The sequence below is a fragment of the Ambystoma mexicanum genome, chromosome 11 (assembly GCF_040938575.1).
Source record: "Ambystoma mexicanum isolate Mex_15411 chromosome 11, UKY_AmexF1_1, whole genome shotgun sequence".
In the NCBI taxonomy this organism is placed as follows: Eukaryota; Metazoa; Chordata; class Amphibia; order Caudata; family Ambystomatidae; genus Ambystoma; species Ambystoma mexicanum.
Window position 1 is genome coordinate 734,595,785 of NC_090934.1, and position 27,324 is coordinate 734,623,108.

At 41.6% G+C, this 27,324-nt stretch overlaps 1 protein-coding gene across 5 annotated transcripts in view; it reads right to left on the minus strand.

Moving 5' to 3' along the window:
* TEAD1 (TEA domain transcription factor 1) overlaps positions 1-27,324 on the minus strand; it is a 791,559-nt gene that overhangs the window by 151,311 nt on the left and 612,924 nt on the right. For all 5 annotated transcript variants that reach the window (XM_069623630.1, XM_069623632.1, XM_069623634.1 and 2 more), the window contains 3 exons: positions 23,001-23,047; positions 10,670-10,731; positions 8,896-9,020 (listed from right to left, as the gene is read on the minus strand). In XM_069623630.1, the coding sequence (XP_069479731.1) occupies positions 8,896-9,020; positions 10,670-10,731; positions 23,001-23,047 (234 nt within the window). The remainder of the gene's footprint in view (positions 1-8,895; positions 9,021-10,669; positions 10,732-23,000; positions 23,048-27,324) is intronic.

Sequence of the window (27,324 nt, forward strand, 5' to 3'; positions counted from 1 at the left end):
TGGACTGGAAACATCTTGGGACTGCTGTTATGTCTCAGAGGACATCTACCTTGAAATATTTTCAATGAATATAGAAGAAACAACAGTGATCGACCATCTGCCTCTGAGAGTAGGACGGTCAGTGAATCGTGGGGATCAGCCACTTGAATTTTATTTTTAAATGTCTTTATTGGCATTTGTGAGTAAACTTGTACAAGGATAAGATTCTGAAAGCAGTTACATTCAAAATGCAATAACTGGCGTAAATGTGATATGGTGATCAGCTTATAACCAACGACAAAACTATTAATAAAGAACAAACAAACTAAGGAAGAAAGGGAAAAGAAGAGAAAAGAAATAACAATAACAGTAACAGTGACTGTCCCAACTCTCGGTGTGGTTTCTTAATCAATGTCGCCAGGTTCGGGGAGTGGGTCCGGAGGCGGGTATCGGCTTTGCTCCCTCAGTACAGTTGCTGGGTGGAGCCCTTGGGTGTGGTGGGCTAATCTGTAGTGTCTGTTGCTTTCTAGGATGCAAGGGGGGTGGGTTCAAGGAGGTTTGTAGCTCGTTGCAAAGACCATGTCTCTAAGGAGGGCTTTCCAGGCCTCCAGCACATTGCTCACATCGTCGCCGCCACATTTGTTTCCCTCCTCCCAGGCTACAGTCTCAGCCGTAGTCCATCTTTCCATTTCCCTGATCCAGGGGTCATACCTGGGGCCCGCTGGGGCCTTCCAGGCCATGGCAATTGTTCTCTTAACTAGAAGGCAGGCCATATCCATAAGCTTCGTCAAGTGTTTGATTTTACCAAGTCTCGGATAGGTGCCCAGTAGGCACTCCTTGGGTGTCCACTCGTAAGTTTCTAGGCCAGCATTCCTGCAGGTCCGTTCAGCGGCCTGCCAGAGTTTCTGAGATTTGGAACAGGTCCAAAACATGTGAATCATGTCCGCCAGGTCTGAGGAGCACCAGGGGCACCTTGAGTCCGCTTTGTTGTTGAACGTGGATATCCGGTGAGGGGTCATATACGTTCTGTAGAGTACGTTCAGTTGGATCAGTCTAAACCTGGCGTTTCTGGATACCTCCTTTGGATATATCAGGGCTCTCGCCCATTCGGCCTCTGTGATTTCAGTCCGGAGGTCTGCCTCCCATTTTACCTTCAGCCGGGCGCTCTTTGGGTTGGGTCGATCGTTCAGTTGAGTGTACAACCTGGACGTCGGTCTCCATCCGTCACCAACGTCATACATTTCTCTCAGGAGGGGGTGAGTTTCTGGTTCCTCAGGCCATGCGACCCAGTTCTTTCTGGCCACATGTCTCACTCTTTGGTACCAGAGGAAATGGCCCAGTGGTAGTCCATCTCCTTCTCGAAGCGACTCGAAGTCCCTGAAGAGGCCATCATGAAACATGTCCCCCCATGTGTAGAGACCATGGTTCTCCCATCTCCTCATAGTTGCCAGGTCGGTGGAGGTTTTGCAGACATCCGTCATCATGGGGGTGTCGGGTGTATAAGAGCGTTGCAGGCCCGCCATGGATCTCACCTTGTTCCATACCCGCCTTCCAACCTCTAGTATAGTGGGTGGGTTGGGGGGTCCAAGTCGGGGGTTCCAGAGTAGCTCCTTGGGATACAGCGGTGAAGAGGAGTGGGATAGAAGTTCTAGCTCAGCTGAAGGTTCATCTGAGAGCCATTTTGCCAGGTGTGTCGACTGAGCCGCCAGAAAGTATCTCTGGAAGTCGGGGAGCTGAATGCCGCCCTCTGCGTAAGGGAGTGTGAGGGTATTCAGTGTGAGTCGGTGCCGGGCTCGTCCCCAGAGGAAGTCCCTGATCAGAGAGTCGAGTGTCCTGAAAAAGGGTGGGGGAATGTAATACACCACGTTGGTGAAATAGTAGAGGAACCTGGGGAGGATTATCATTTTAGCTATCGCCGCCCTCCCCATCATGGAGAGCGGGAGCTTTGACCAGAACTGTATGGATCTCCGCACTCCGCCCATTGCGGCCTCCGTGTTGGCTTTGTGGGTGGATATTGGTGAATGTGTGATGTTGAGGCCTAGGTATCGAAAAGTGTCCACCTGCCAACGGATCCCGATCTCAGGAAGCTCCTCCTCAGGTTTATTTTTCAGTCTTGCTAGTGGGAACGCGCAAGACTTCTGCCTGCTAAATCTTATCCCCGAGTATCTTGCAAAGTTGTCCAGAACATCCAATACAATCGGGGCATTCTCCAAGGGGTCGCGCAGGTATAGGAGGACGTCGTCGGCATATAACGAGATGATGTTGTCTGATCCTCCAATGCTGATGCCAGCGTCAAAGAACTGCTTCCTGAAGTATATTGCCACCGGCTCCAGGCCTAGAATGTACAGCATTGGAGACAGTGGGCATCCCTGTCTGGTACCCCTCTGGATGGGCCAGGCCCTCGATATCATGACACCCGTTTTAACTCTTGCCAATGGGTCGCTGTACAGGACCTCTATCCAGCGGATGAAGTGTTCGCCAAGTCCGAACTCCCTCAGGGTTTCGATCAGCCACTCCCAGTAAATAGAGTCAAAGGCTTTTATGGCATCCAGTGAGAGTACTGCTAGATCTTCCTCGCTTTCGGACGTCTGTGAAATGATATGTTGGAGCCTCCTGAGATTGGCGGAGGTGTTACGCCCCGGAACGAAGCCATTCTGGTCCTCATGTACCAGGGAACCGATCACCCTCGAGAGCCTTTTGGCCAATATGGTCGTCAATATTTTGCCGTCGTAGTTTAGGAGCGCCAGTGGGCGATATGAGTCACATCTATCGGCTGGTTTGCCTGGCTTGAGCATCGGGACGATGAGGGTTTCTCTCATAGTGTTAGGGAGAGTGCCCGACTCGTATGCCTCCGTATATACTGCGTGTAGTATAGGAGAGGTGATCTCCTCGTAGGCCTTGTAGAATTCTGGGATGAGTCCATCTGTGCCAGGAGCCTTGCCTGTGGAGAGGGATCTGATTGCATCTGTGATGTCCTCCACCGTAATAGGCTCCCCAAGTTTGTCCTGTTGTTCCTGGCTCAGCCTAGGCAGTCCCACCTCAGCCAGCGTATCCTTTATATCTGCTATGGGGACCTTCGTCTCATGAGTGTATAGGTCGTTATAGAATTCCGTGAAGGTATCATTAATCTCTTGTCGTGTTCTGCAGGTCTTTTCGTTCGTATCTTTGATCTCCTTGAGGGCCTGTCTCGGGTGCTCTTTCCTACATAGCCATGCGAGTATTCTGCCCGGTTTGTCAGCTTCCCTGTGGGCCTTCGAGGTGCGCACAGAGAAGTCAAACTTCGAGAGTCTTTCCCATGCCTCCCTGCAATCCTCTCTGATCAGTTTCAGTTCAGCCTCCCTTTCGGTGGTTGGTGGGGCGCCACTTTCAAGTCGCTTTATTCTCTCCTCCACGACCTCCAGTTCTCTCCTCAGTTGTCGCCTGATCCCGCCCGCCTCGGCGATTATCTCCCCCCTTGTCACTACTTTCAGCGCCTCCCAAAGCGTGCTCCACTTCTCGACCGAACCCTTATTTATCGCTAAATATTCTTCCAGCTTTTCTCTTAGGGTTTCCTTGAATGCTGGGTCGGTCAAGGCATCTGATGGCATGCGCCACGTCGGGATGGGGGGGCGGGGGCCCTTGAGGGAGAGCTGCAACAGCAAGGGGGAGTGATCAGATATTGTTCTGCCCATGTATTCTGCCAATTCAACTTGCGGGGTTAGTTCGTTGGCGATGAAGAAGTAGTCCAGTCTCGTGTGGAGGCTATGGGGAGCCGAGTAGAATGAATATGATCTATCCGAGGGGTGGAGGTCTCTCCAAATGTCCGTCAGGTGTAGGTCTGCCACCATCCTGGGGAGGGCCCCAGGAGAGGCGCTATGGGGCATGCGTGGAGCTGTCGATCTGTCCAGTTCCGGGTTCATAATAGAGTTGAAGTCCCCCCCCCATATGAACGTATACTCTCGGTAGTGCAGCAATTTTGCGCATAGGTCCTTGATGTGTGAGGGTATATTGTGCTGGGGAAAATACGAGTTTACTATACACAGGGGAGTGTTCTCAAGCATGCCCCACACTATTGCATACCTGCCCTCTTTATCCAGCTCCGTTCCCATTTGTTGAAATGGTGTGTCCGGGCTCACCCATGTATAGACTCCTCTTGCGTACTTTGAGAAGGATGCGCCGCTACCCTGGCCTCCCCAGTATTTCAGGATTTTGTCTGTGGCCTCCAAGGTGAGATGTGTTTCTTGCAGGAGGGCCAATGATATTTTTTTCCTCTTTAGATAAGAAAAAATCCGGTTTCTTCTTATGTATGTTCCCATCCCTCTAACGTTCCATGTAATTAGCTTGAGTCTTGCTGCCATTGCATAAGTGGGTTCCTCGATGAGGGGAGTGCCACCCCTTCTCCCAGTGTTGTATGAGCCGTATTGTAGGGTGGGTGATGAGCCATTTGTGTGGGGTGGGTAGGCCCGCCTAGGCCCAGGAAATCTTTATTCATCCGGGTTGGGACAGTCATAACAATAACAACTTGGAACAAGTAACTAAAACTAATGCACCCAGCTTCAGCCACCGGGGTGGAGTGCTCGGGGGCCCTCGCGCCGTCCGACCTAGTCCAGGTCTCTGGCGCGAGTGGTTGTGTGCAGGAAAGAGGTCTGCACTGGTCAACGGTGGGTCCGTGGTCTGTGTCCATGGGCGGGAGGTCGAGTGAGCCCGCAGTCATTTAGCGTTCTGATGTGGTAGTTTTTCTTCAGTATTGGTATAGCCTCGATTCGGTTTGGAGTATAATACCAAAGAAATGGGTGCTCCAGCCGCGTTAGTATGCGGTCAGCTTTTTGGGCGTGCTAAGTGCGTTCCTCTAGCGTGGTTTCTTTGGGAGCCTCAGCAAGGTTATTGTGTTCCATCCACATAGTGGCCGCTTCTGGTGATTCCAAGAATATTGCCCGCCCATTGTGGATTACTTTTAGTCGTGATGGATAGAGCAGCATGTATTTTATGTTCAGTGTCCTCAGCTGGGCCTTGATGGGGACAAAGGAATTCCTTGCTCTCTGCACCGATTGGGTATAGTCGGGGTAGATGGTAATCTTTGAGTCACCCCGCTCGATTATACCTCCTTCCCTCGAGAATTTCAGGATCACCTCTCGGTCGCGGAAATTGAGGACCTTGGCGATGATGGGGCGGGGGTAGGATCCAGGCGGGGGGCGCTTCTGGAGGGATCTATGAGCTCTTTCAATGGCGAATCCCTGCGAGAGTTTCGACACCCCTACTTCCTGCTGTATCAGGGACTCCACATAAGCCGTCGGGTCCATGGTCTCCGACCCCTCCGGTACGCCCAGGATCCTGATATTGTTCCGTCTGGCCCGACCCTCTGCTTCTTCGGATCTCGCCTCCAAGAAGTGCACTTTCCGTTTGAGGTCCGCTACCTCTTTCTGTAGAGATGTCGTCTCATCTGAGATGTCCTTCTGGGAGGATTCGACTATGGTGACGCGCTCCGTTAAGTTGCGGGCATCTTGCCTGATAAGTTGTATGTCCGTCTTAACCTCCCCGATTTTCGTATCGATGAATGTCCTCAGGGCCGCGATCGCCTCAAGCACTTGATTATGTCTGGTCTCATCCCCAGGGGCATCTTGTGCTGGTGAGGTCTTCGGTGTGGATTGAGCAGCAGGCTTGGATGTTACAAAGGGGTCCAGAGTAGCGTGCTTGGCTTTGTTCCTCGCGGCAGCCATCTTGCCTCTTTGATGCCGTCGCCACCCTCTCCCCCGTGTCTATCGGCCGCGTAGCGATCTTCCTCCTGGCCCTTCTTGGCTGCTGCACCGGGTCCTGACGGTGCCCTCGAGTGGCCCGAGCCGGGGTGCACTCGACTGCAGGGAGGGACTGCTCGAGTCAGCGAGTCGCTGGCTCCCGGATCCAGTGCGAGCCGCTGGGTTATCAACGTGAGGCGGCCGCCATCTTGTGTGCCTCGCCCGGGAAGAAGGGGGAGCCAGCGCCGGGTCGCGGTAGAAGCTTCTCAGGCCCCGATTTTCGTCGGGGTTGGGTGGAAGACAAGGTCTCCCGCTTCGGCCGCCGGTGGATCTCCTCGGATGCGGTGTCTGTGGGCTGAATCACCTTGAAAAGGATCGGACTGCTGCGGCCCAGACGGAGCTCAGGGAACTCGCGTCCTCACTCCGTGGACATCAGGCCACGCCCCCCATCAGCCACTTGAAAGATGTGGTCAAAGCCTGGAAGTAAATACGGGGTTCAACAGGGTCCGTTGGAATGAGTATAGAAGGAACCCATTTAACACAATCCTATCTTCAGAGGTGTATAATAAATTCTTTAAGGAACGGTTTAAGGGTAATAGTTACCAAAGAGTATGGGATGCAAAGTATAAGAAACTTCCTAAAAGAAAAGCCGCAAAAGGGGTGAACTGACATAAACATGATAGGGAAATACTGCTTAAAAAAAGAGAGTTGCAGAAATCTCCAAAGGGTTATTACAAGGGGATCTCACAGGCAAAAATTGTAAGCCTCCTACAAGAACTGGCTACGGCGTTATCGCTATCAGCTGGTATTGAAGGACGCTCGAGAAATGTTGAAAGCAATAGCGAGTAAAAACTCTAATGATTTCTGGAATATGGTTAAACTCAACGATAACTTGCAAACAGGCTCTCAAATAAACCATATTATGGAGGAGTTGTGGAAAGCACATTTCTCAGCAATCTACAAGGCAGATAGTGGTAGTGAGTTTAAGTGGCTAATGAAAGACGGGGGAAAGAAAGAGTAGAGTCTAACTTGGGACAGAGAGGACTTGCATGAGCTAATTAGACATAGAAAAAATCAATGGCGCTGGGGCCATATGGTTTAGCAATGATTGTACTGAAGAATAATCCAGAAGTCTGGGTCGATGTCCTAGACATGAACTTTAAGGTAGTGTTAAGGGAGAAAGAGTTCCCGTGGTCATGGTTAACAGCCATAGTGGTTTCACTATATAAAAAGGGTTCACGGGTAAGCCTCACTAACTGTAGGCCAATCTCATTATTGGAGAGCCCAGCAAAGATCTTTGTGGGTTTAGTGTTACGAGATGTGAGAGGTTGGGCCAAAAATATTGGAAGGATGGACATCTTTCAAACAGGGTTTTGTCGAGCGGTAGGACAAGAGGTAAATGGATTTTATTATGGAACTGCTAAAGAAGTAGGCCATTAAACACAATAAACCACTATATGTAGCATTTGTTGATTTATGTATAGCCTTCGATACAGTGCCAAGAAATACGCTGTGGGCCAAATTAGACAAGTGGATCTGCCTGTCATACCTACTGGAAATCTTAATAGCATTACAAACAGCCACATTTTTGCGTGTTAGGTTGGATAGACTGGGCAGATTATCAACACTGATTATATCGGAGAGAGGGCTGACACAAGGTTGTCTATTGGCTCTGCTTTTATTTAATTTGTTTCATCAGACATTGGGGAGGCATTTTCTGACACTCATTGGTTTCCACCCATTGAACCTGTACTCTACTAATTCAATTGTAGGAGCAAGAAGTGGCATAGCCCGTGGTTTAAGGCTGTGCAGGTTTTGTAAGAAATATAATATAGTGGGAACAATTTATCATCTGATCCTAGACTGCCCCTTACTTGTGACCAACAGCAGACACACTTTGTGCACGCCTTGAAAGATTTCAAAAACGTTCAGCCAGGTTGGTTATGGCAATGAACATTTTTAGATAAATCTTTTGGCTGCGATACGTTTCATCCAAGCGGTGCTGGCTATTTCGCTGTAGTAAGAAAGAAGAGAATAGAGACGAGCGGCCGATGACCTTTTAATCTTAGCTTTTGTTACTTCTCATGTTTTTATATGTGTACGGTACTCTTCAAGAACTGGATTTTTTAGAAGGGATGAAGTCATGTATGCTATCAAAATGTCACCTATGAAACTGTTAAATACGAGGAATTACGCTTTGATATGAAATTGTAACAATGTAAGTGTTCTCTCTTTTTTGTCTTTTGCTTTATATCGTATGAATTGTAAAAAGGAATGTTAATGACATATATTTAAAAATTAAGTGTTTGTGTAATTGCTCAAATAGTAAACGTGTACATTAAAGGCATGTACCTCTTATTTAATCATCCATATGTGCTTGGCATGCTTGAAAGTAGAAAGCTCTGCAAGTAATTTCGGATTCTCTACTCTACTGGATAGGACATGCAAATCTTTCAATCCTCAAGGGTTCTTGTTCAGACCAGGGGCAACCTCACCATGGCGGCACATATCTGCAGTGTCCAGTGCTAGATGAGGCAAAAGAGCAATCACCAACCCTTTACTGAGTAGGTAAAACTGAAAGCCCGTAGACACATCTTTGCATGGTCTAGTTTATGAAACTGATTAAAATAGGGGGATATGGAAGTCGACTGTTTTAGCCATAGCCATTGGAAGTATGAGAATCCGATGGTTTTAGAAAATTGCAACTATGGCCAAGGCATGACCCAAAAGGGCTGAAGTTCAATTGTCTCACATGGAACGAGCACCATAGTTAGTTAGGTAGTTATTTTAATGCCAAAATAAAGATAAACAGGAAATTAAAATTGGCATATGGGAATAATAGGGAACATGTAATGTTGAATCTGTAGGGCAAGTGGCAATTGTAGAAATGTGCGCAATGCAAGCATTGATGAGACTGGAAAAAAATACATCACATTTTTTGTGGTTTATTGCGTTGAGCCAAGCTGACTTTCCATTGAAACGTGTCCTGCAAAAGCAAGCCTCAGGTTCACATGAACATCCGCAACATACCACAGCTGTGTGCAGAGACACCTAATGGAAGTGTCATACTTGCTAAATGTCTCCTTTTGTGAAATGATTACAATATATATGTTTAAATTGCAATTGTGTGTAATTAGCAGAAATTCTTCCAAAACATGCATTAAAAGCATACAAATGGTCAGACATTTCATGTGACGGCACTTACTGAGTCTGGGTCTCGTTGTTGCTCTAGGAAAGCAGAGAACTCGACCAGTCTAAGCTTAGTTGTTCCAATGGATCGACCTTGCCAGGCAGGAGCTGAAGGTGCTTGTGCTGTTACAGGTTCAAATCCTGAAATAAAAATGTGCAATCATAATTCTGTACTTCACTACATATCAGTCATATCATTTAAAATCCTGGAACATTGGCATTTTCTTTCTCATCAGGTGAAAGTGCTGGGAGGTTGGTAACCTAATCTGGGAGTTAAGGTGCATTAGTAAGACCTGTGGCAACACACCTTTACATAAATTACTCTTAATTCTGTGTTTTGTTGGGTTTCACAAGATTTCTCCAGCAGCGTTTAGAGGCTTGTACTTCTGCAGCCAATTGAGGAGCAGAGGGACGAACACTAAATGGGAATAACTTAAATGAAGAACAGCCATTCCTGAATGATCTATACAGAGCCTTCGAAGGGAATCCGCAGACCTCTGCCCAATCTGCTGATTCTAATTACCCGAATGATAGCAAGTGAAATGGTCACCTAATTCAGGGTAGTAACCCACATTAATAGTGTGTTAATCCAGTATCGCGATAAAAATTTAAGATTTAACAATTTACATCCAACCATATTTACAGCAAATTACAACAGATAACCATTTCTCAACTGTGGCCATATAAAGCAGACAATTTGCATTTGCAATATTTGTGCACAGAAATACAATGTTATTAGATATGTAAGCATAGACTTGAAATGTACAGCTGCATCCACGAACCTAAAACGCAGTTGAGGGCACACATTGGTTTAGTATAGCCTACATTTGTAAACTGTGATTGCTGCCATGGTCTTATGACTTCATACGGTAATTATAAACCACCATCGTTTGGCTGAAGAATAAAACATGAGTGCAGCATGTGCAGGCCAGTGCTTTATCCACTATAGTTGGTGTAAAGGGCTGATAGCAGAACACCTGTTGCTACTGCCACCTTAAAATCATGGTAAATAAAACCTTGCATCCATTTGTCTAGTCACTATATGTAGGAGTGCAGACTGCAGAACGTGAGCCCAGCACTCTCTCTCCCTGTTTATGTGGTGAAGTAATCTCTACCAGGTGACTTTCGGAATAGAGGATCTGAGCCCCTGAGGTAAGAACCTAATTGCTGCAACCATCTATGCACGATTACGTGCAGCTGTCTCTGATGAGGGCAATCATCACAATGACAACACTTGGGGAGGAGGATCACATTGAATCACAGCAGTCGAACATGTTAATTACTTTAATAATATTACCTGTGACATGAATGCATTTGGTTGGGTCAAAGTTTGCACATTGTGATATGCCATTTTACACCCTCATACTTCATAAACCTTATATGAGACATGGTTGCAGGAGGTCTCTGACAAGAACAATGATTGCCATTTTAGCACTACTGTAAAGCATGGTCAGGGGCATACAATCTCTGCTTGTACAAGTACGTTTGGGCACAATATTGCTGCTGTGGAGCTGTGACTGCTGGAATATTAAGTCTCCTGGAGAACCACCACAATTCGCATTTATTGTGGTCTTTTAACATATTTGTTTTTGACGAGTGTGCTTGTCCAAATGTGTTTTAGAATGCTCTTTTCTAAATGTTGCTTTGTGAAAGATTACTCCCCATCATTTTAGTGCTTTTTGATGTTGAATGTATATATATATATATCTTTTTGTTGTGACAGATGTTTTTGTTTTATGGTAATTTTGTATCCTCAAGACAGCATTTGGGGTGCACCGTAGATGATTTACCTGATATTGTTGATGTAACCGCTGGTTGAATTGAGTATGTTTGCTGAGCAAATGGCTTTACGCTGAAAAAGAATGGAGAAGAATGAATGCAAATATAACAGAAGTCTTCTCTTAATCAACACAATCTATGCATATTATGCCATAAATAACTTGAACACATTTCATTGAGTGTAGCAAGTGTGAAATGGAGTGTTTATAAAAAAGGATTCTTATGCTAAAATAAGGTTACTTAACACGCAGCCACAGAAAACTCTCCAAGCTGCAAATACATAAAGCCAACTAACAACACATCTGGTTCTGTGCTTGCCTTTCTCTACTTCCTGCAAGCCTATCATTACTGTTCTCATCTCCCTCTCTTCTTAAATTCATCAGATTTATCTCTTCACCTATGGGTCTTTGTAAAGTCTTGCTACATATCATGAATAATGTCTCCATGGCTGTTATATGTACTCTTTGTCCTTTTATGCTATATAATAAAAAAGAAATTGTGTTTATGGAGACTGGGAATGGACAGACATTATAAGAATCTCACATCATGCAATGGTTGTCAATGCCTGTAGCACTTAAAGAATGCTATACAATATATGTTTTGGGGTCTGCCCTTATTAAGCCCTGCCTTTTTATAGATACTCAATTCCTTGGAAAATCACTGTACATGTTTCAGTTAATACATAATGCAAAAAATCAAATGGAGGATTAAAATCTGACCAGATGGAATTATGCAAACAAGAGATATGGAGCCTGTGAAAATGCAGAGCAACACTTCAGAAAAATGAATAATAACACAGTTCCCTGCAATAGTGGGGAGCAAAATGGGAGAAAGCCAAAGAGGCTTGTACCTGTGTCTTCATCATCTGGAAAATTCGCTGCCAGGTATATAAAGTGAGCATAGTTTAAAACATGAAATTACAGTTGCATACATTGGCTGATGTGGTTTTAAACCACCATTTTAGTATGATGGCATGCTATGTGTTTTCAAATTGAGTGCAGCTCCCTGTTCCACATGAAGAAAAGGGCTTCTATTTCAGAACTGACAATGTTCTTTCTATCTAATTCTGGGATGTTTTTTAAATCAAAACGTGCAAAATAATGTTCAAAGTAAAACAAGTTCCTATCCCTGTCAAAAAGTACAAGTGCCCATTCCACTGTTTTTTAGAAATGTTGGGAAATTAGTCATTGTGATGCAACTATGAATAGAAAGAAGCATATTTTAAATGTCCATAATTACAAAAAGGATCATGTGTTCAGAGCTTAGAAAAAAAATATATGTATATCATTGCATTTGAGTAGAGGCAAACAGATGGTCCTCCAGCTGATTAAGATCTACGTTGACCACATGATGAATAGGCCTGCTGTCCAACCTCCTGACTTCAAAGAAAAATAGTTGCTATTAAGAATGTCAACTGTGCCTCCCTAAATAATTCACGAGTTGGAGCTAATGGAGGGATTAACAAAGGGAATTTTTAGCCACCCACATTTATCATTAGCTTCATAGAGGGCCTTTGAGAGCCGCTTGCATGATTCATTAGTCTGATACAAGTCTTGGCATGCCCAGTTCAACAGGAGTAAATGGGACCATTTAAATCAGCATGATTAGACAATTGTGGCTCTATATTTCCAAGGCTGAGAGAAGGAACACAGACATAAGTGTTCTGAAACAGTGAGAGTCTCTACTACAAATTGAGACAACACAACATCTTACCAGTAATTATTAATTGATACATTATATAAATATTAATAATTCAGTCAAAATGTATTGCACAAACTCATGTAGGATGTCCCTGAATTTGGGTTGATCATGCGCATCTACATCCATATTAAACTGATTGGAAAAAATCAAACTGGAAGAAATGTAAGAAAATATGATTGTAAATCCAAATTGTCCAGCTCCACGTTGTCACATCTGCAAATATTTGAATAACCTATGACATTAAGGGGTGTACTCTTTAGTAGCGTCAAGCTGTTACACCAGCCAATGGGACGATTTCACCAATATGTTTGGGAAAAAGAGTGGTTATTTAAGTTCAAACCGACATGAAGTGTAGAGGGTTCTCTAGGATTTTGAAGGCAACAGAAAGAGAAACATCTGTCCAACTGGATGAGTGCTGAGCTGGGATAATAATTTGGTTGATAAGAGAGGCCATGGGCATTTTCCAAGAGGAGGCCTGAACCAGATTTGACCTGAGGCAGACCTGACTCCCAGATGAGTGTAAAGTGGAGAGCAGAGGGTCGTGGCTGATTGCGGAGATTATCTGGAGGCTGTAGGGGCTTATTGCTTTAAATTATTATCTAAAGGTGAGTATAAAAATCCCTAATTTAATTAGATATACATGTCTTCTATAATCATCCCTCAGCCATGTCCCTGGAATAGGAGGAACTGGGGAGGTGAGCCATTAGGAGGGCGCTGACTCCGTATAGAATTCTTTAGCAATTGTGTGGGAAATACACCTTGCTTTCTCACTATGTTCAAATCCAGGTGAGAGCTGTTTTTACTGAAGAATACATAGCATTTTCCTGTGCATAGCACACTGTATCTGAAAAAATACAACCAGGTAAATGCAAGAAGAATGTTGAGCATGCTGGTGTGAAATGTATCATGCATTCTGAACATATTCAAAGCCAAAGTAAGGGTACTTCAAACTGGAACCTAGTAACATTTCTGTACCTTCCCTCTCAATCAAAGCCAAGGTCATTGAAACCTGGGTGTTTTTACAAGTGTAGTCATTAAGTTGGGCTATGAACCAGGACACACACTTCATAGCTTAACCGAGCATGTATAAATCAATGCATGTGAAAGCATAGTCATTTAAAAAGGGATATTGGGATGAAAGGGAGCTTTGCTGAACAACCTCCATTTCACAGAGAATGATACAATTTCAGAAGAAAAGATACATTTTGCCAATGTCATTGTATTGAAGTGATAGGACCCAGAATTAGACGCATCCAAATCATTCTAGGGAATTGGGGCGATAGTTATTGTCCTTTCAGAATATCATAATTAAGGGTGGATACATAATGAAGGTAAATCAATATTCTGTGCATTCTAAATTAATAGCACAGCGTCCATAGACACAAGCCTGTAGATTTTGATGCAACCCACTAGACCTTCTATTACATCCAAATGCATATAAACATGAAAATAAAGCATGAACATAAAGCGTTCTGAAGAATCTGATGAAAGTTAATTGTATGTATGTGAGGTGCACAAGTATTTAAACATTGTATATATATATATCACATGGCCTGCGGTAGCGGCCATGTAGTTATGGTTAAGTTGCCCATCTCATAAGAAGAGCACTTTTTGGGCGGCTTATAACTTCACTCCCCCTGGACGAATCCACACCAAACTTTGCAGAAAGAGTATATGGCCCACTCTGAATATTCTTGCAAAGTTTGTTCCAGGGGGGGCAAAGTTATCCTGAGGTCCCAAAATTTCTTTTTTTCCCATAGACAGAATGTGGAAAAAACTTTGCTTAAGCTTACAGCTCAAACCGCTGGACGGATTTTCACCAAATTTGCGGCAGGAGCAGCAGCTTGGTCCCGAAAGCGGGCTTTTGTAAATTTGGTGAAAATCCGTCCAGTGTTTTATTTTAAAACGACCAAAAAGTAGGTCACAAAAAATTAGTCATATCTATGTCTGCTGCACGGACACACTTCCCTGTTCGCTCTGCGGACAGGACACCAATTAGTTAATCGGCTTGCGTCATGTCCGCGGACATGCGACGTGTTCACTGATTGGATGGTGAAGAGCATTAAGTGTGTCAGATTTTTGGAAATGCCCGCCATCTTGGATTTGCGGACAGCGGCCGGTGTCCGCGGACATCGCAGTAAAAACATATTAAAAAACACAACATTGCACTTGTCAAACCTATCAAATAATCTCTGGGGAGGTGAGGGGTGATGAGGATGGGATGGGATATGGCTGCAAGAAGCAAATAAAAACAGGTGTTTTCTGCCGTGAAAGCCTGCGAACAGTTCAGATGTTCGAGGACAGTCCTATAAAGTTACAACACCTCAGCATTACAGGGTCGGTGAAATGCAGTTCTTGGATGGCTTATAACTTTGGCGTCACTTAATGGAACTGCATGGAATTTTGCATGTATATTTCTGACCTGATTCTGAGTGAGTTTGCAAAGTTTGGTGGGATTCTGTCATGAGGGGGCAAAATTAGAGGGGGGTCCCAAAATAATGTTAAAGCTTATAAATGAGGGGCCATTTGAAAAATCTACACTTAATTTGGGAAACTGATAATGGATCTAGATATAAATGTTTTTGCAAAGTTTGGTGGGATTTTGTCAAGAGGGAGCAAAATTAGAGGCTTATAAATGTGGTGCCATTTGAAAAATCTACACAAAGGTTTGCAAAAAGATTATAGATCTAGTTATAGATGTTTTCGTAAAGTCTGAATGGATTTTGTCAAGTGGGGGCTAGGTTATATGACGATTGTAGGTGACACTTTTGAAAAAATAAAACATGGGTGGATTTCCAGCAAACTTGCGTAAGGAGCATTGGCAAGGACCTACAAGCATGGTTTTGCAAATGTGCCAGTGTTTTACTATTTGACAAGTGTCACAATGTAGCTACAAAAAATAGTGGTATATCTTTAGTGACTGAGGGGTAGCCTGTGGCCATGGGCAGTGGCCAGATTGTCCGGGTCATGGAATAAGGTCATGATCCGGAAAATCTGGCTACTGGCCATGATCACAAGGGACAAAACATAGGATTGAAGTGGCCATGTCCACCTGGGACTGGCTTTGTGGTAAAGTTATTAGAAATTAGGATAGATCTGAAAGGGAAGAAAAATGTGCTTGTGGTAATATGGTCATAGGGTTCTCTTTTTGCCTTCTGCAGGCTGTCATGGAAAGCGAAGAGGGACCCTGTATGGAACCCTTGCCTTCCCTTTCCATGGTGGCCATCTTGGAAAAGGATTTTCCTCTTTTTTAGCACCCCAGGTTACCGCTTTGGGAACCTAGGGTGCTAATGGCCCTCATCCCCAATTTCAGTGGCTGGAATGGGGGGATAATGGTGCAGAGACCTCGTTATACAACCTTGCCTCGCTTGGGCTGATAACTTGGGTTGCTGGGCCGGTATCCACCGTTCCAGACCCTGGAACAGAGGATGAACGCCACAATATTCCCATTAGCATAACACAAAATGCAAATGGAAATGTTGGAAAATCTTATTGAGTCTATGTACTTTACTGAGAAATATAAAGTAGATGGGGTCTATACATTTTTTTTTTTAGTTCTATTTTTTAACTGTGAAAGGTGGTTCCTAAAGGAATATGTCTTTTGTTGTTTTTGGATGTTTTTTTTATTTTTGGCAGGAGAGCTAAGAACGAAAGGTGGGGAGGGAAATGAGGGACGAGGAACCAAACACTAATATGGAGGGGAAGGTGGACAAGGGTAAAAGTTGCACGTCTTATTTCTAAGGTAGGGGGCAGTGTTTCTCATGCTCCTTGATTACAGCAGTGGTGGTGGCTCGTGGGGAGGAGGGATGGCATTAGCTGATGCCATTTTAAGATAAATAGCAGTTTTGCTAAATGTATGTACTGTGTACCGTGTACTAGATTGTTAATGGATAACAAGTAGGAATAGGTGTTGGAGCTGTGCAAGGGAAATTTTGAAGTTGAAAGTTCCTAGATCAGTGGAAAATGCAGTTCTGAACTGTCCGCGAAGTAGAGATCTTATCGCAGAGATCTTATTGTGAAGTGTGGACGGGTTCTCGGACACGTCATCATGCCGCGCGCCAGCGTATTGTCATGTGGCACTGTCCGGAAGGTCCGCTATGAAGTCAGATGTTCATAGACGTCTACGGATGCAAAACTAGTTGAATTAGTTGCAAAAAGTGTATAGAAGTGTTAAGGTGGGAAATGGCAGAGTTTTAAGGTGACACTTTGTAAATGGGACACAAATATTGCTATATTGGGTAAGTATGATATTAGTAAGTTGTAGGAAAATAGCATGCACTGGTAAAAACCCATGAAATTCACTGAGAAAACTTTGTTAAAGGGGCGTTATGGTTAAGTTGCACTAATAAAAACCTATGAAATTCAATAAAAAAACTTTATTAAAGGTACGTTATGGTTAAGTTGCACTAATAAAAACATATAAAATTCAATGACAAAAACTTTGTCAAAGGGATGTTATGGTTTCAAGTAAAACCGAAAAACAGAAGAAATTCGCCAGCAGAGATCTTATTGTGAAGTGCTGAATGGGTTATCTGACACGTCACCATGCCGCGCACCAGCGTATGGTCATGTGGCACTGTCCGGAAGGTCCGCTATGAAGTCAGATGTTCGTAGACGTCTACGGATGCAAAACTAGTTGAAATAGTTGCAAAAAGTGTACAGAAGTGTTAAAAAGGATTCCAGAAGGTGGAAATGACAGAGTTTTAAGGTGACACTTTGTAAATTGGACACAAACATTGCTATATTGGGTAAGCATAATATTAGTAATTTGTAGGAAAATAACATGCACTGGTAAAAACCCATGACATTTACTTAAAAAACTTTGTTAAAGGGACGTTATGGTTAAGTTGCACTAATACAAAACCTACGAATTTCAATGAAAAAACTTTGTTAAAGGGACGTTATGGTTAAGTTGCACTAATAAAAACCTAGGAAATTCACTGAAAAAACTTTGTTAAAGGGACGTTATGGTTAAGTTGCACTAATAAAACCCATAAAATTCAAAGCAAAAACTTTGTTAAAGGGACATTATGGTTTCAAGTAAAATTGAAAAACCCCAGAAATTCGCTAGTTATGCTAAGCTAAACAACCATAACTCGCACCACCACCGTGCACTGCTAAGACTAACACCCAGGACATCAAAGATGACATCACAAATGTCATTGATGATGTCACTAATGACATCACATGTGCATTTACTTTTCATGAAATGTTTGTACAAGGGATTTTTATTGTAATGTTGATAAAAGAAGTGTCAAGGATCATTGGAATAAATATCATCCACTCACATCATATGAAACATATACAAAGGGGAAAACACAGATTTGGAAGACAGCAATGCTTTCTATGTATGAAGATGATTAGTAAGGTTATCAACACCGTCTTATAGTTCTGTTGTTTTTTTATTACTGTACTTTTCCTGGATATGCTCATATTTGTAAACATTGCACTTACACTACTTTCCTTACGTTTTAGTCACAATATGTGATAGTTATACATAGGGAAGTAGTAGCTTTGAAGCAGAGCAATCATTTCTGTGCATGCAGATAATCAGTTAGGTTATGAAGATTGTCGGGTAATACTGCTGTTTTTTTTTTTGTTTACTTCACTTTCCCTGTATATGCTCATATTTGTATGTGTTGTTGTCTGTTTGTGTTTTGTGTGCAGTAATGCAATAATGTAGTAAGTGGGTTTTATTAGGTACTTATTAAATGTTTCACAGTATACAAAACTCTAATAAGAAAGCATTTATAATTTTAGTATTTAACATGGCAAGATTATTAATATTGCATCTCCATCAAGTCTGCTGCACACTATGCCTATGTTACTACATGTGAACCTTAGTATATTGTGAAAAGAACCTCATAATACAATGCTATTTGGATAAATGCACTGCTTAATGCACTACGTACCTCATGATATGTATTCCAATGATCCTTGACACTTTTTCATTAACATAACAATAAGAATCCCTTGTACAGACTTTTCATGAAGGGTAAATGCACATGTTTTTTCTCTGAATTTCATAGGTTTTTATTAGTGCAACATAACCATAACGTCCCTTTAACAAAGTTTTTTCAGTGAATTTATAAGGTTTTTATTAGTGCAACTTAACCATAATGTCCCCTTAACAAAGTTTTTTCATATATATATATATATATACATATATATATATATATATATATTTAGCATCCATGGATTTATCCATGGCTTTTGATATGGTCGATAGGAAAACCCTATGGACAACCTTACTTGATCTTGGTATAGAAAAAAACCTGCAAGATGTTATAATAGCTCTTTATTCGAACACTGTGCTTAGAGTGAGACTTACAATAGTGGCCTATTATCTGATCAAATTTCTACCCATAATGGTCTAAAACAAGGCTGCAGATTGGCAGCAACACTGTTCAATCTTTATGTCTCAAAAGCAGGGAGCTTTCTAGATGATAGTGGTTTAGTCTCACCTAAATTGGGCAAAATAAGATTGAATTGGATCGCTTATGCGGATGACTTTTTGCTGTTTGATGGGACTTAGGTGGGTTTGCAAAGGATGATTGTAGCATTTGAGAAATTCATTTTGAATAGAAAGCTACTGATAAACCCTAACAGAACAATAATATTTTACACAGGTGTGAAAAATATAAAAGAAGATTCTTTTTTCGATTATATGTGGTGGTCTAAGATTAAAAAACAAATCAATGCTAAAATACTTGGTTTATATATACACATCTCCTTATTCGTTAGGTTTTATAAAAAGTCATCTCGGTATAAAAGCCTCTGCTATTGCCAATCAGATATCAGCTGTGGAGAGAAGATATGGCAGGTTCACAATGATGCCCTGTATTCTGTTTTATCGGTCGAAAGCAATTCCACGATTGACATACAGTCTTGAGTTTTACTCTGAAGAATTGGTATCTTATCTGAAAACAGTTGAAGCACAAGTATGGCGAAGGGTCTTAAGGTATCTACCGAAATGTTTGCCTATGGAACTCTTACGTTATGAGTTAGGTTTGTCCTCCTTAAAGTGTACAGTACATTGGAAAAATTATCTTTATTACGTAAGTGCATGATGTCTGAGGATAACACACTGTATTACTTCTTGGGAGTTGACATGCTTGGGGTTTTCATTTGTGAGTTAAAAAGAGATTGTGTGAAAATTTTAAGTGATTTAGGCCTCACATTAGAAAATCTAAAAAGGAATCCTCTTAAAGTGAAAGAATTATTAAAAGCCTCAGACTGGTTGGAGAACAATGTGGTAATCTTAAACTCCTCGATATATTCACAAGCTATATCATTCTGGAAATGGAAACCTTATCCTGAGAAATACCTAGAAAAATATCCATCCAGAGCATACAGAAACCAATTCATGAGATTTCGTTTTAACGTCTTAAGCACTCATGAAATTCAGAATATAAGGTGCAGGAATGTGGCAAAGAAATCCTGCAGACACTGTGCTGGTACCAGGGTCAATGAATCATTAATGCATTTGTTGTTGGTTTGTCCTGCTTTACTGAAACAAAGAATAGAATACTTTGCAATGTTTGTCCATGACACATCGAATGTAAACAGATGTAACTTGTGGTTCGAAATGCTTCATGGTAAGTCGACGGTTTTAAAAATACGTATTAATGAATTTTTGAGAATTATCTGTGAATTAACATGAACTTGATAAAGACTGTTTAAGCGTTTAAATACTCAGGAAGCTTTTAAGAAACAATGAGTTGAAGTCTCAGATTATTAATAATGTCTCAGTTATCTGGTACAATTATTATGTATATTGCGAAGTACTAGGCTCTAAGTGTTTTAATAAGAATTGTCTGTTTTTAGCTGTTTAATATGAATTGCTGGTCCGGAATTGTATTAGACAAATGTGTTTTAAAAAGTGTAATGTATTGTAATCTTTTTGTAAACTTTTCTACTATTCGATTGTATTATGAAAAGAATTCATTTTGTAAAGGTTTGTATAAACCAAAAACAATAAAGATAATAATAATATATATATATATATATATATATATATATATATATATATATATATATATGTACATATATATATATATATATTCAGTAAAAACACGTTGTTAAAGGAACGTTATGGTTAAGTTGCGCTACTAAAAACCTATGAAATTCAGTGAAAAAAACTTTGTTAAAGGGACATTATGGTTCCAAGTAAGACCGAAAACCCCCAGAAATTCGCCAGTTATGGTAAACTAAGCAACCATAACTCGCGCCACCACCATGCACTGCTAAGACTAAAACCCAGGACATCAAAGATGACATCACAAATGTCATTGATGACATCACTAATGACATCACATGTGCATTTACTTTTCATGAAATGTTTGTACAAGGGATTTTTATTGTAATGTTGATAAAAGAAGTGTCAAGGATCATTGGAATAAATATCATGAGGTACGTAGTGCATTAAGCAATGCATTGATACAAATAGCATTATATTATGAAGTTCTTTCCAGTATACTGAGCTACTCATGTACAAACATAGGCATTGTGTGCAGCACATTTGATGGAGGTGCAATATTAATAACCTTACAACGTTGGGTAGTAAAATGATAAATGATTTCTTATTAGACTTTTGCGTACTGTGAAACATTTAATAAGTAGCTAATAAAACCCACTTACTACATAATTGATTAGTACAGACAAAACACAAAAAGACAACAACACACACAAATATAAATATATACAGGGGGAGTGAAGTAAGCAAAAAAGCAGCAATACTACCAGAGAATGTTCGTAACCTAACTGATTATCTTCATGCACAGAAATGATTGCTCCGCTTCAAAGCTGCTACTTCCCGTATTTATAAGTATCACATGATGTCACGAGACCGTAAGTAAAGTAGTGTGAGTACAAAGTATACAAATATGAGCATATCCAGGGAAAGTACAGTAATAAAAAAAACATCAGAACTATAAAAAAAGTGTTGATAACCTTACTGATTATCTTCATACATAGAAAGGATTGCTGTCTTTCAAGCCTGTGTCTTCCCCTATGCATATGTTTCATATGATGTGAGTGGACCCTAAGGGAATAACTGTAAAAACATATTTGAAGGATAAGTCTAAAAATATAGTACCTTTTGAATGTTTTGTTCCTGATTGTTACTGAAGAAAATCATGTGGCCTAGATATGTCAGTAAAGGAAAAAGAGGGAATCAGACATGTGATGTCATCAATGACATTTGTGATGTCATCTTTGATGTCCTGGGTGTTAGTCCTAGCAGCGCACGGTGGTGGCGCGAGTTATGGTTGCTTAGGTTACCATAACTGGCGAATTTCTAGGGTTGTCCGGTTTTACTTGGAACCATAACGTCCCTTTAACAACGTTTTTTTCACTGAATTTCATAAGTTTTTAGTAGCGCAACTTAACCATAATGTCCCTTTAACAACGTTTTTTTACTGAATATACGTATATATTGGATCCATGTGAATGACTGCATGTGTTCCAAAGTTAGTGAACATTTGCAGGCAGGTTACATTTCTTATGTAGACAAGCTCTCTGTGGTTATAAATTATATTGTGCTGACATACCCAGCATAAAGCTAGGAGAGCACTTTTGACTTCCATCTTTAATCGAAATAAAATAGGGTATGCATTCAAAAACAGCCTCTTTCTTGTCCCAGGACTTTTAAATCAGAGTCTTCCTTAGGAAAGTAAATGTTTAAATCCACAAAGGTACCTCCGATAATACATTCAATGCTTGTCAGTATAATATAAACTGAAATATATTTCATAAAGTATTTATTAAAACAATTGTGTTTGTAAATAAATATGCATGATATGTTTTCACAACATCAGTTTGGAAGTGTGATGAAGAAGGTGCAGGTGTCTGAGTAGGGTTTTCACTATATTTTGTTTTGCTATTGCTGAGACAGCCCATGGGTAACATCGTGCAGCATGATGAAATCTAGTGTTGCGGCCTATTTGGTGGAATATGTTTGTATAACCTGTAAGTGACAAGTTTGACTGTAAACACAACAACATAACCTTTAATCGTTCTAAAGTTGATAACATTAGTTAATGCACCCTTAGTAGAGTTCACAGAGTGAACAAAAAGGTTTCAGCTTTAGATGCTGGGAGAAGTTGCTCAGCCTGTTTTCCAACAAAATCATATTTTGCAGGGTAATTTTAAAAACAGCCTAAGCTCCAAGAGACAATGTACTTTTTTCCTGGGATTTGAAACTGTGGTTTCTAGGGTTCGCGCAGCAGGCACTCAGCCCAATGAATTATTCTAGGCCTTATCTTTCTGACATCAAATACTTAATACATGTGAGGACCATTGCAATGATTTTGATCAAAGCTTTTAAAGGGACACAATGTGTCAAACTGTTCTGATATCTTCACCACCCACCCCCTTGATATCAGTATAGTGGTTAGAAGTAAGAGCACTCCTGCATGAAATGATACCTTTATATGTGACATTCACTATCCCCTATTGCTCCCTGCACATTATTGCTGCCAAAAGTGTTCCTGAAGTGCAGTTTATTATCCTACAAGAAAACCAGTTGGACACACTTTTGCTTGGGACCAGTCCTAAATGTCTGATATACATCTTTAAGGTACTTCTTTTCACAATGCACACAATAGCCTTGGTTCTGCTATTATTTTGTTTTAAACTTACTCTTGTGAAGATCCAGGCTGCCCGGTCTGTATCATTCCCGACCAGAACTGGAGAAGCAAGTAAAACACAATAAGATTATCACTACAGTGCCTTTAGACTCCATACTGTTTATATGCTAAACAACAGAACAGATGTGAATCACTTTACAATGAACCCAGTGGCCCATGACATATGACACGATTTAATTTCAGATGTACTCTATGCTTCTGAACATAATGTTGCAATGGTCATCCATCCAGGTTGATAACAATGTTATACTAATCAGTTAGGGAAGGCAGATGTGAAGTTTCCTAATAGACTGAGCTTCCCCAAGTTACTAGATAAGTAAACAATTCTTTTAGCGTGTACGATCTTGTTTTGGGAACACTGGTGCAAGAAGTAAACAAGTAACAGGATGAAGTGATTTGTATGCTCACTCTCCCTGGAAACTGATCAAGTGTCCTTGAAATAATGGCATGACATGTTTCATCTCTCCATGGACTATCACATTGTTACATATGAACAACGTAGCATGAAACCTATCTCACGAGCCCCATAAATGTAGCAGACCTGACTCTTTTTTTCAAACTAAACCCCAAATAAATAAAATGCTTGGAGCCACGATGGGAGATGAAGATGATCAGTGAACACATATAAGAAATACATAGACGAGCTTAAAAAACAGCCAATACTCAGGGTCACAACAAAACCCAAACTTTGGGGTAGAGCAGGGGCAAAATTGTATAATGTTCCTGAGGGATAAACCAGCCACATAGAGTTTTTGGGGCAAGAGGAATATTACCCGCGTGTGCAGCTTTTGCTCTCCCTCAAGGAATATTTGGGAGGAACAAGTGGTAAATTAGCAGCAAATGGTTCATCGCAGCAGTGACAGGTGACAGCTTTTTAATGCTACCTCTGTGTGATTGGCGTCTTCAGTTGCTACTCTTTAGTGCGTGTCCAGCCACATTGTATTGTGGTGCCATGTGAAGTTCTGTGTTGATGCAAATGGAGTGTCTGTAAAGTGTCAAGGGCAGTTGAAAGGAAGGTTAATGACAACAAATTGAAGGTCCCGAATGTGCACCCTGTCATAAAGTGACCTGACATTGCATGATGTTACCTAACACCACATATTGTAGCCTAATACAGCCTTGCTGACATGGCAAAGAAGAGAATATAGCTTCACTCTATCCCCTTTATATGTTGGTTCTGCTGCAGTCAGTCCAGTGTACTTGAATTTCGGGAGGCCTGATTGGCTGGAAAGAATATACATCCTCCTGTCAAATTCGAGGATTTGGGACAGTCCTACATAACAAAGTGTTAGGAAGTTGCCTCCCTCAAAGTGTCAGGAAGTTGCCTCTCACATTGACTCCCTGGTCTTGTCCATACCAACTCTCTACTGACCCTTTTACACAGCCCCCACAGGCATCCTTTGCAATGCCCCTTTTAGACATCTTTTTCTCACCCCCTCCAGATAGCCCCATGGAGATTCCCTCTACAAAGCCCCCACTTTCTTCAGCCCTTCTGTGCCCCATATTAATTGAACCTTTCAGACCACCATCTTCATATCCTTGGTCATATCCCTTGCCATTGTCCACTAAAAACTCCCTTTCCAAAGCCTATTCTAGGCGCTCTTTTCACAGCCCTCCTGTTTTGCTGCTTGCACAAAATCGTCCTCACATCCCACTCATGAGCCCTTCCTCTAGCCACCTATAGGCCCACTCTTCAATGCTCCCTCACATCTCCTCTTCATAGCTCATTCCATTAAACCTCTTAACAGCAACCTCCATCTACCCTCGACAGCCCCCTTCAGGCTGTTGCTCCATTGTCCCATTCCAATCCCCTCTTTGCAGCTCCCTCCCAACACTGTTCTTTCCAGCCCGCATCTGACATCCTTCGTACAGATTCTTCTCTATTGCCCCCTCCAGAGCCTTCGTCATTGCAACTTATAAAGCTCCCCTTTTCTAGAAACCTCTGTGAAGTTCCCTATGTATTGATTCCAAGAGAAACAATCATCAAAGCCTCTGCTTGACCGAATTACCATAGCCCTGCTTCCATCTGAATCGATCTGCAAAAGAGCAAATTAATAAAGGGATCCTGCAATACCAAAATATAATCTGTTCTACTTCAGCTCAAAGCAGGAAGACTGTAGAGGGCTGGCAGAACCTCTCATCCTTGCAGATGGCATGCATGCCTCTACAGCACTGAATTTCTGTTGACAAGTTGGAAGTTGCATCAGACTATATAGGAACTTCGTTGTGAACTTGGATTTCCTTGTGTTCTTTGCTTGAACTGTAAAGCAGAACCGAGTTTAAAACCTGGGGATGGGGAATTTGCCCAGGTTGTGAAGATAGACCTTGGTTGCTTTCTGAACTCCAGCATTATCCTTTTGTTAGAGTGTGTATTTCAGGAAGGGAAATCCTCATCAGGTTAGGGATAGTGAGAGGTTCATCCAACCTTATATTCTTATAATAAAAAAATGTGAGACAACTTCACAACGTGGTCCGACGCACATTTCGGACCCCTCACAGCATTTATGATAAAGCAAAGACAATACGTGTTATCATGTGTTGGACATGTTTTCTTATTGTGACATGGAATTTATAATGGGACAGCAGACAGGAGTTTGATCTTCTGTGCAGGTACTGCAATGTGTTGACATAGCCAGCTTGAATATGTTAAAGTATAATATCATTACTGGTACTATGCAGAAAGCAAACATAAGTATGCTCTTATATGGAAATAACTGCATGTATAGGTGCTCGATCAGGCATATTCCACGCCGCTGTACAAAGCATGAATGACAATTGAACTAAAGTAGCCGATATTTAACACATTTAGAAAATGAAAGAAAACAAAGTGAACCAGATTAGTAGTGTGCGAATAGATAAATATATCAAAAAGAACAAGAGAAAGAAAAAGAAGAATGTTCATTTGACTGAAAATGAGCTAGCAAATGACCAACTTCAGGTCGATCAACACAGGACATTTTTTAGATAAGGGAGTAGTAGTTAATATTAATAAGAACAACATATTTTGGTCCCGACAAATGCGACTGTTGCTGAAACCATTCGACCATACCAAGAAATATCATTATTTGCTGAACTACCCAATCTCCTTCTTTTATATAGGGGACAACCATTCTTCTTTTTTCCAATTGAAGAACTACATCTTCACTAGGAATAGAATTGAGGAGGTAATACAATTAGAGGTTGCCTGATTCATGTTCCTATTTTAAAAATGATGTTTTCTCGAGTTATTTGGCTAAGACTTGTTGTCTGGCCATCGCATCTTGTACTCCTTTCTGTTCAAAGATCAGCATGATATTAATCAACAAGAGTATTAATGTGTGTTTTTGAAGGGTGAGACAGTTAGACATAGGTAGAGATGGATAGTTACTCCTTTATGGGAGAAATAACTAGTGAGTGGTGAAATGGGCATCAGACAGAGCTATGTATTAGCCCTAAAATTGTTTTGTTTATTAATGGGGTAATTACCACATTGTTAGCAGGCCCAGCTGATGCCCTGATCTTAACATATGATAAGATACCTATACTCATGTTCGATGATAATACGGTTCTGATTTGCCTCACCCCCATGGGTCTCAAACGCCATTTTGACGTCTTTGCGGAATTCTGCGATTCAAATGGGCTGTCTGTCAATGTATAGAAGAGCGAGGCAATGCTATTCAGGGCCGCCAAGTCAAGGAAGATCCCCAGTCTTAAACTCTCCTTGAGTGAGGGCCCGATTGAGCAAGTCAAAGCGTACGATTATCTGGGTATGAGAGTAATTGAGGATGGATGTTGGTGCAGCCAACTTTCCAAGGCAGAAGTGCTGCACTCCAGGTATGGTGGAGCGATTGTGAGGTTTGCAAGGGAATTTGGGAATGGTGCAGTAAGTGTGACCCTGGAAGCATTAAAACAGGAGAGACAATCAGCCTTGTGGGGGGTGGAAATATAGGGCTGGATTAATTGCCCATAATGTGTCATAGTGGCACATAAGTTCATAAAGAATATCTTAGGTATTCCAAAGTCGGCCCCAAATCTTTGGGTTCGACTGGAACCCAATCACTGTAGTATTGAAGTAATCATCAAGGCGATGCAAATTGTTTATGGGGCTGAATTATAATTTGATAAAATATAGACAGGCCATTCAGGATGTAATGTCACAGGTTGGAAGCATGAAGTTACCATGGCTTATCCATTTAAGAAAAAAGTTGTATGACATTGGTTTAAGTGGTTATTGGGCTAAACCAAACATTATTTCAGGTAGTTCCAAAAGTTTGATTAGGAACGCCAATGCCATGAAAAATGAATCGGAGGTCTTAAGTAAATTGGCACAATCGAAC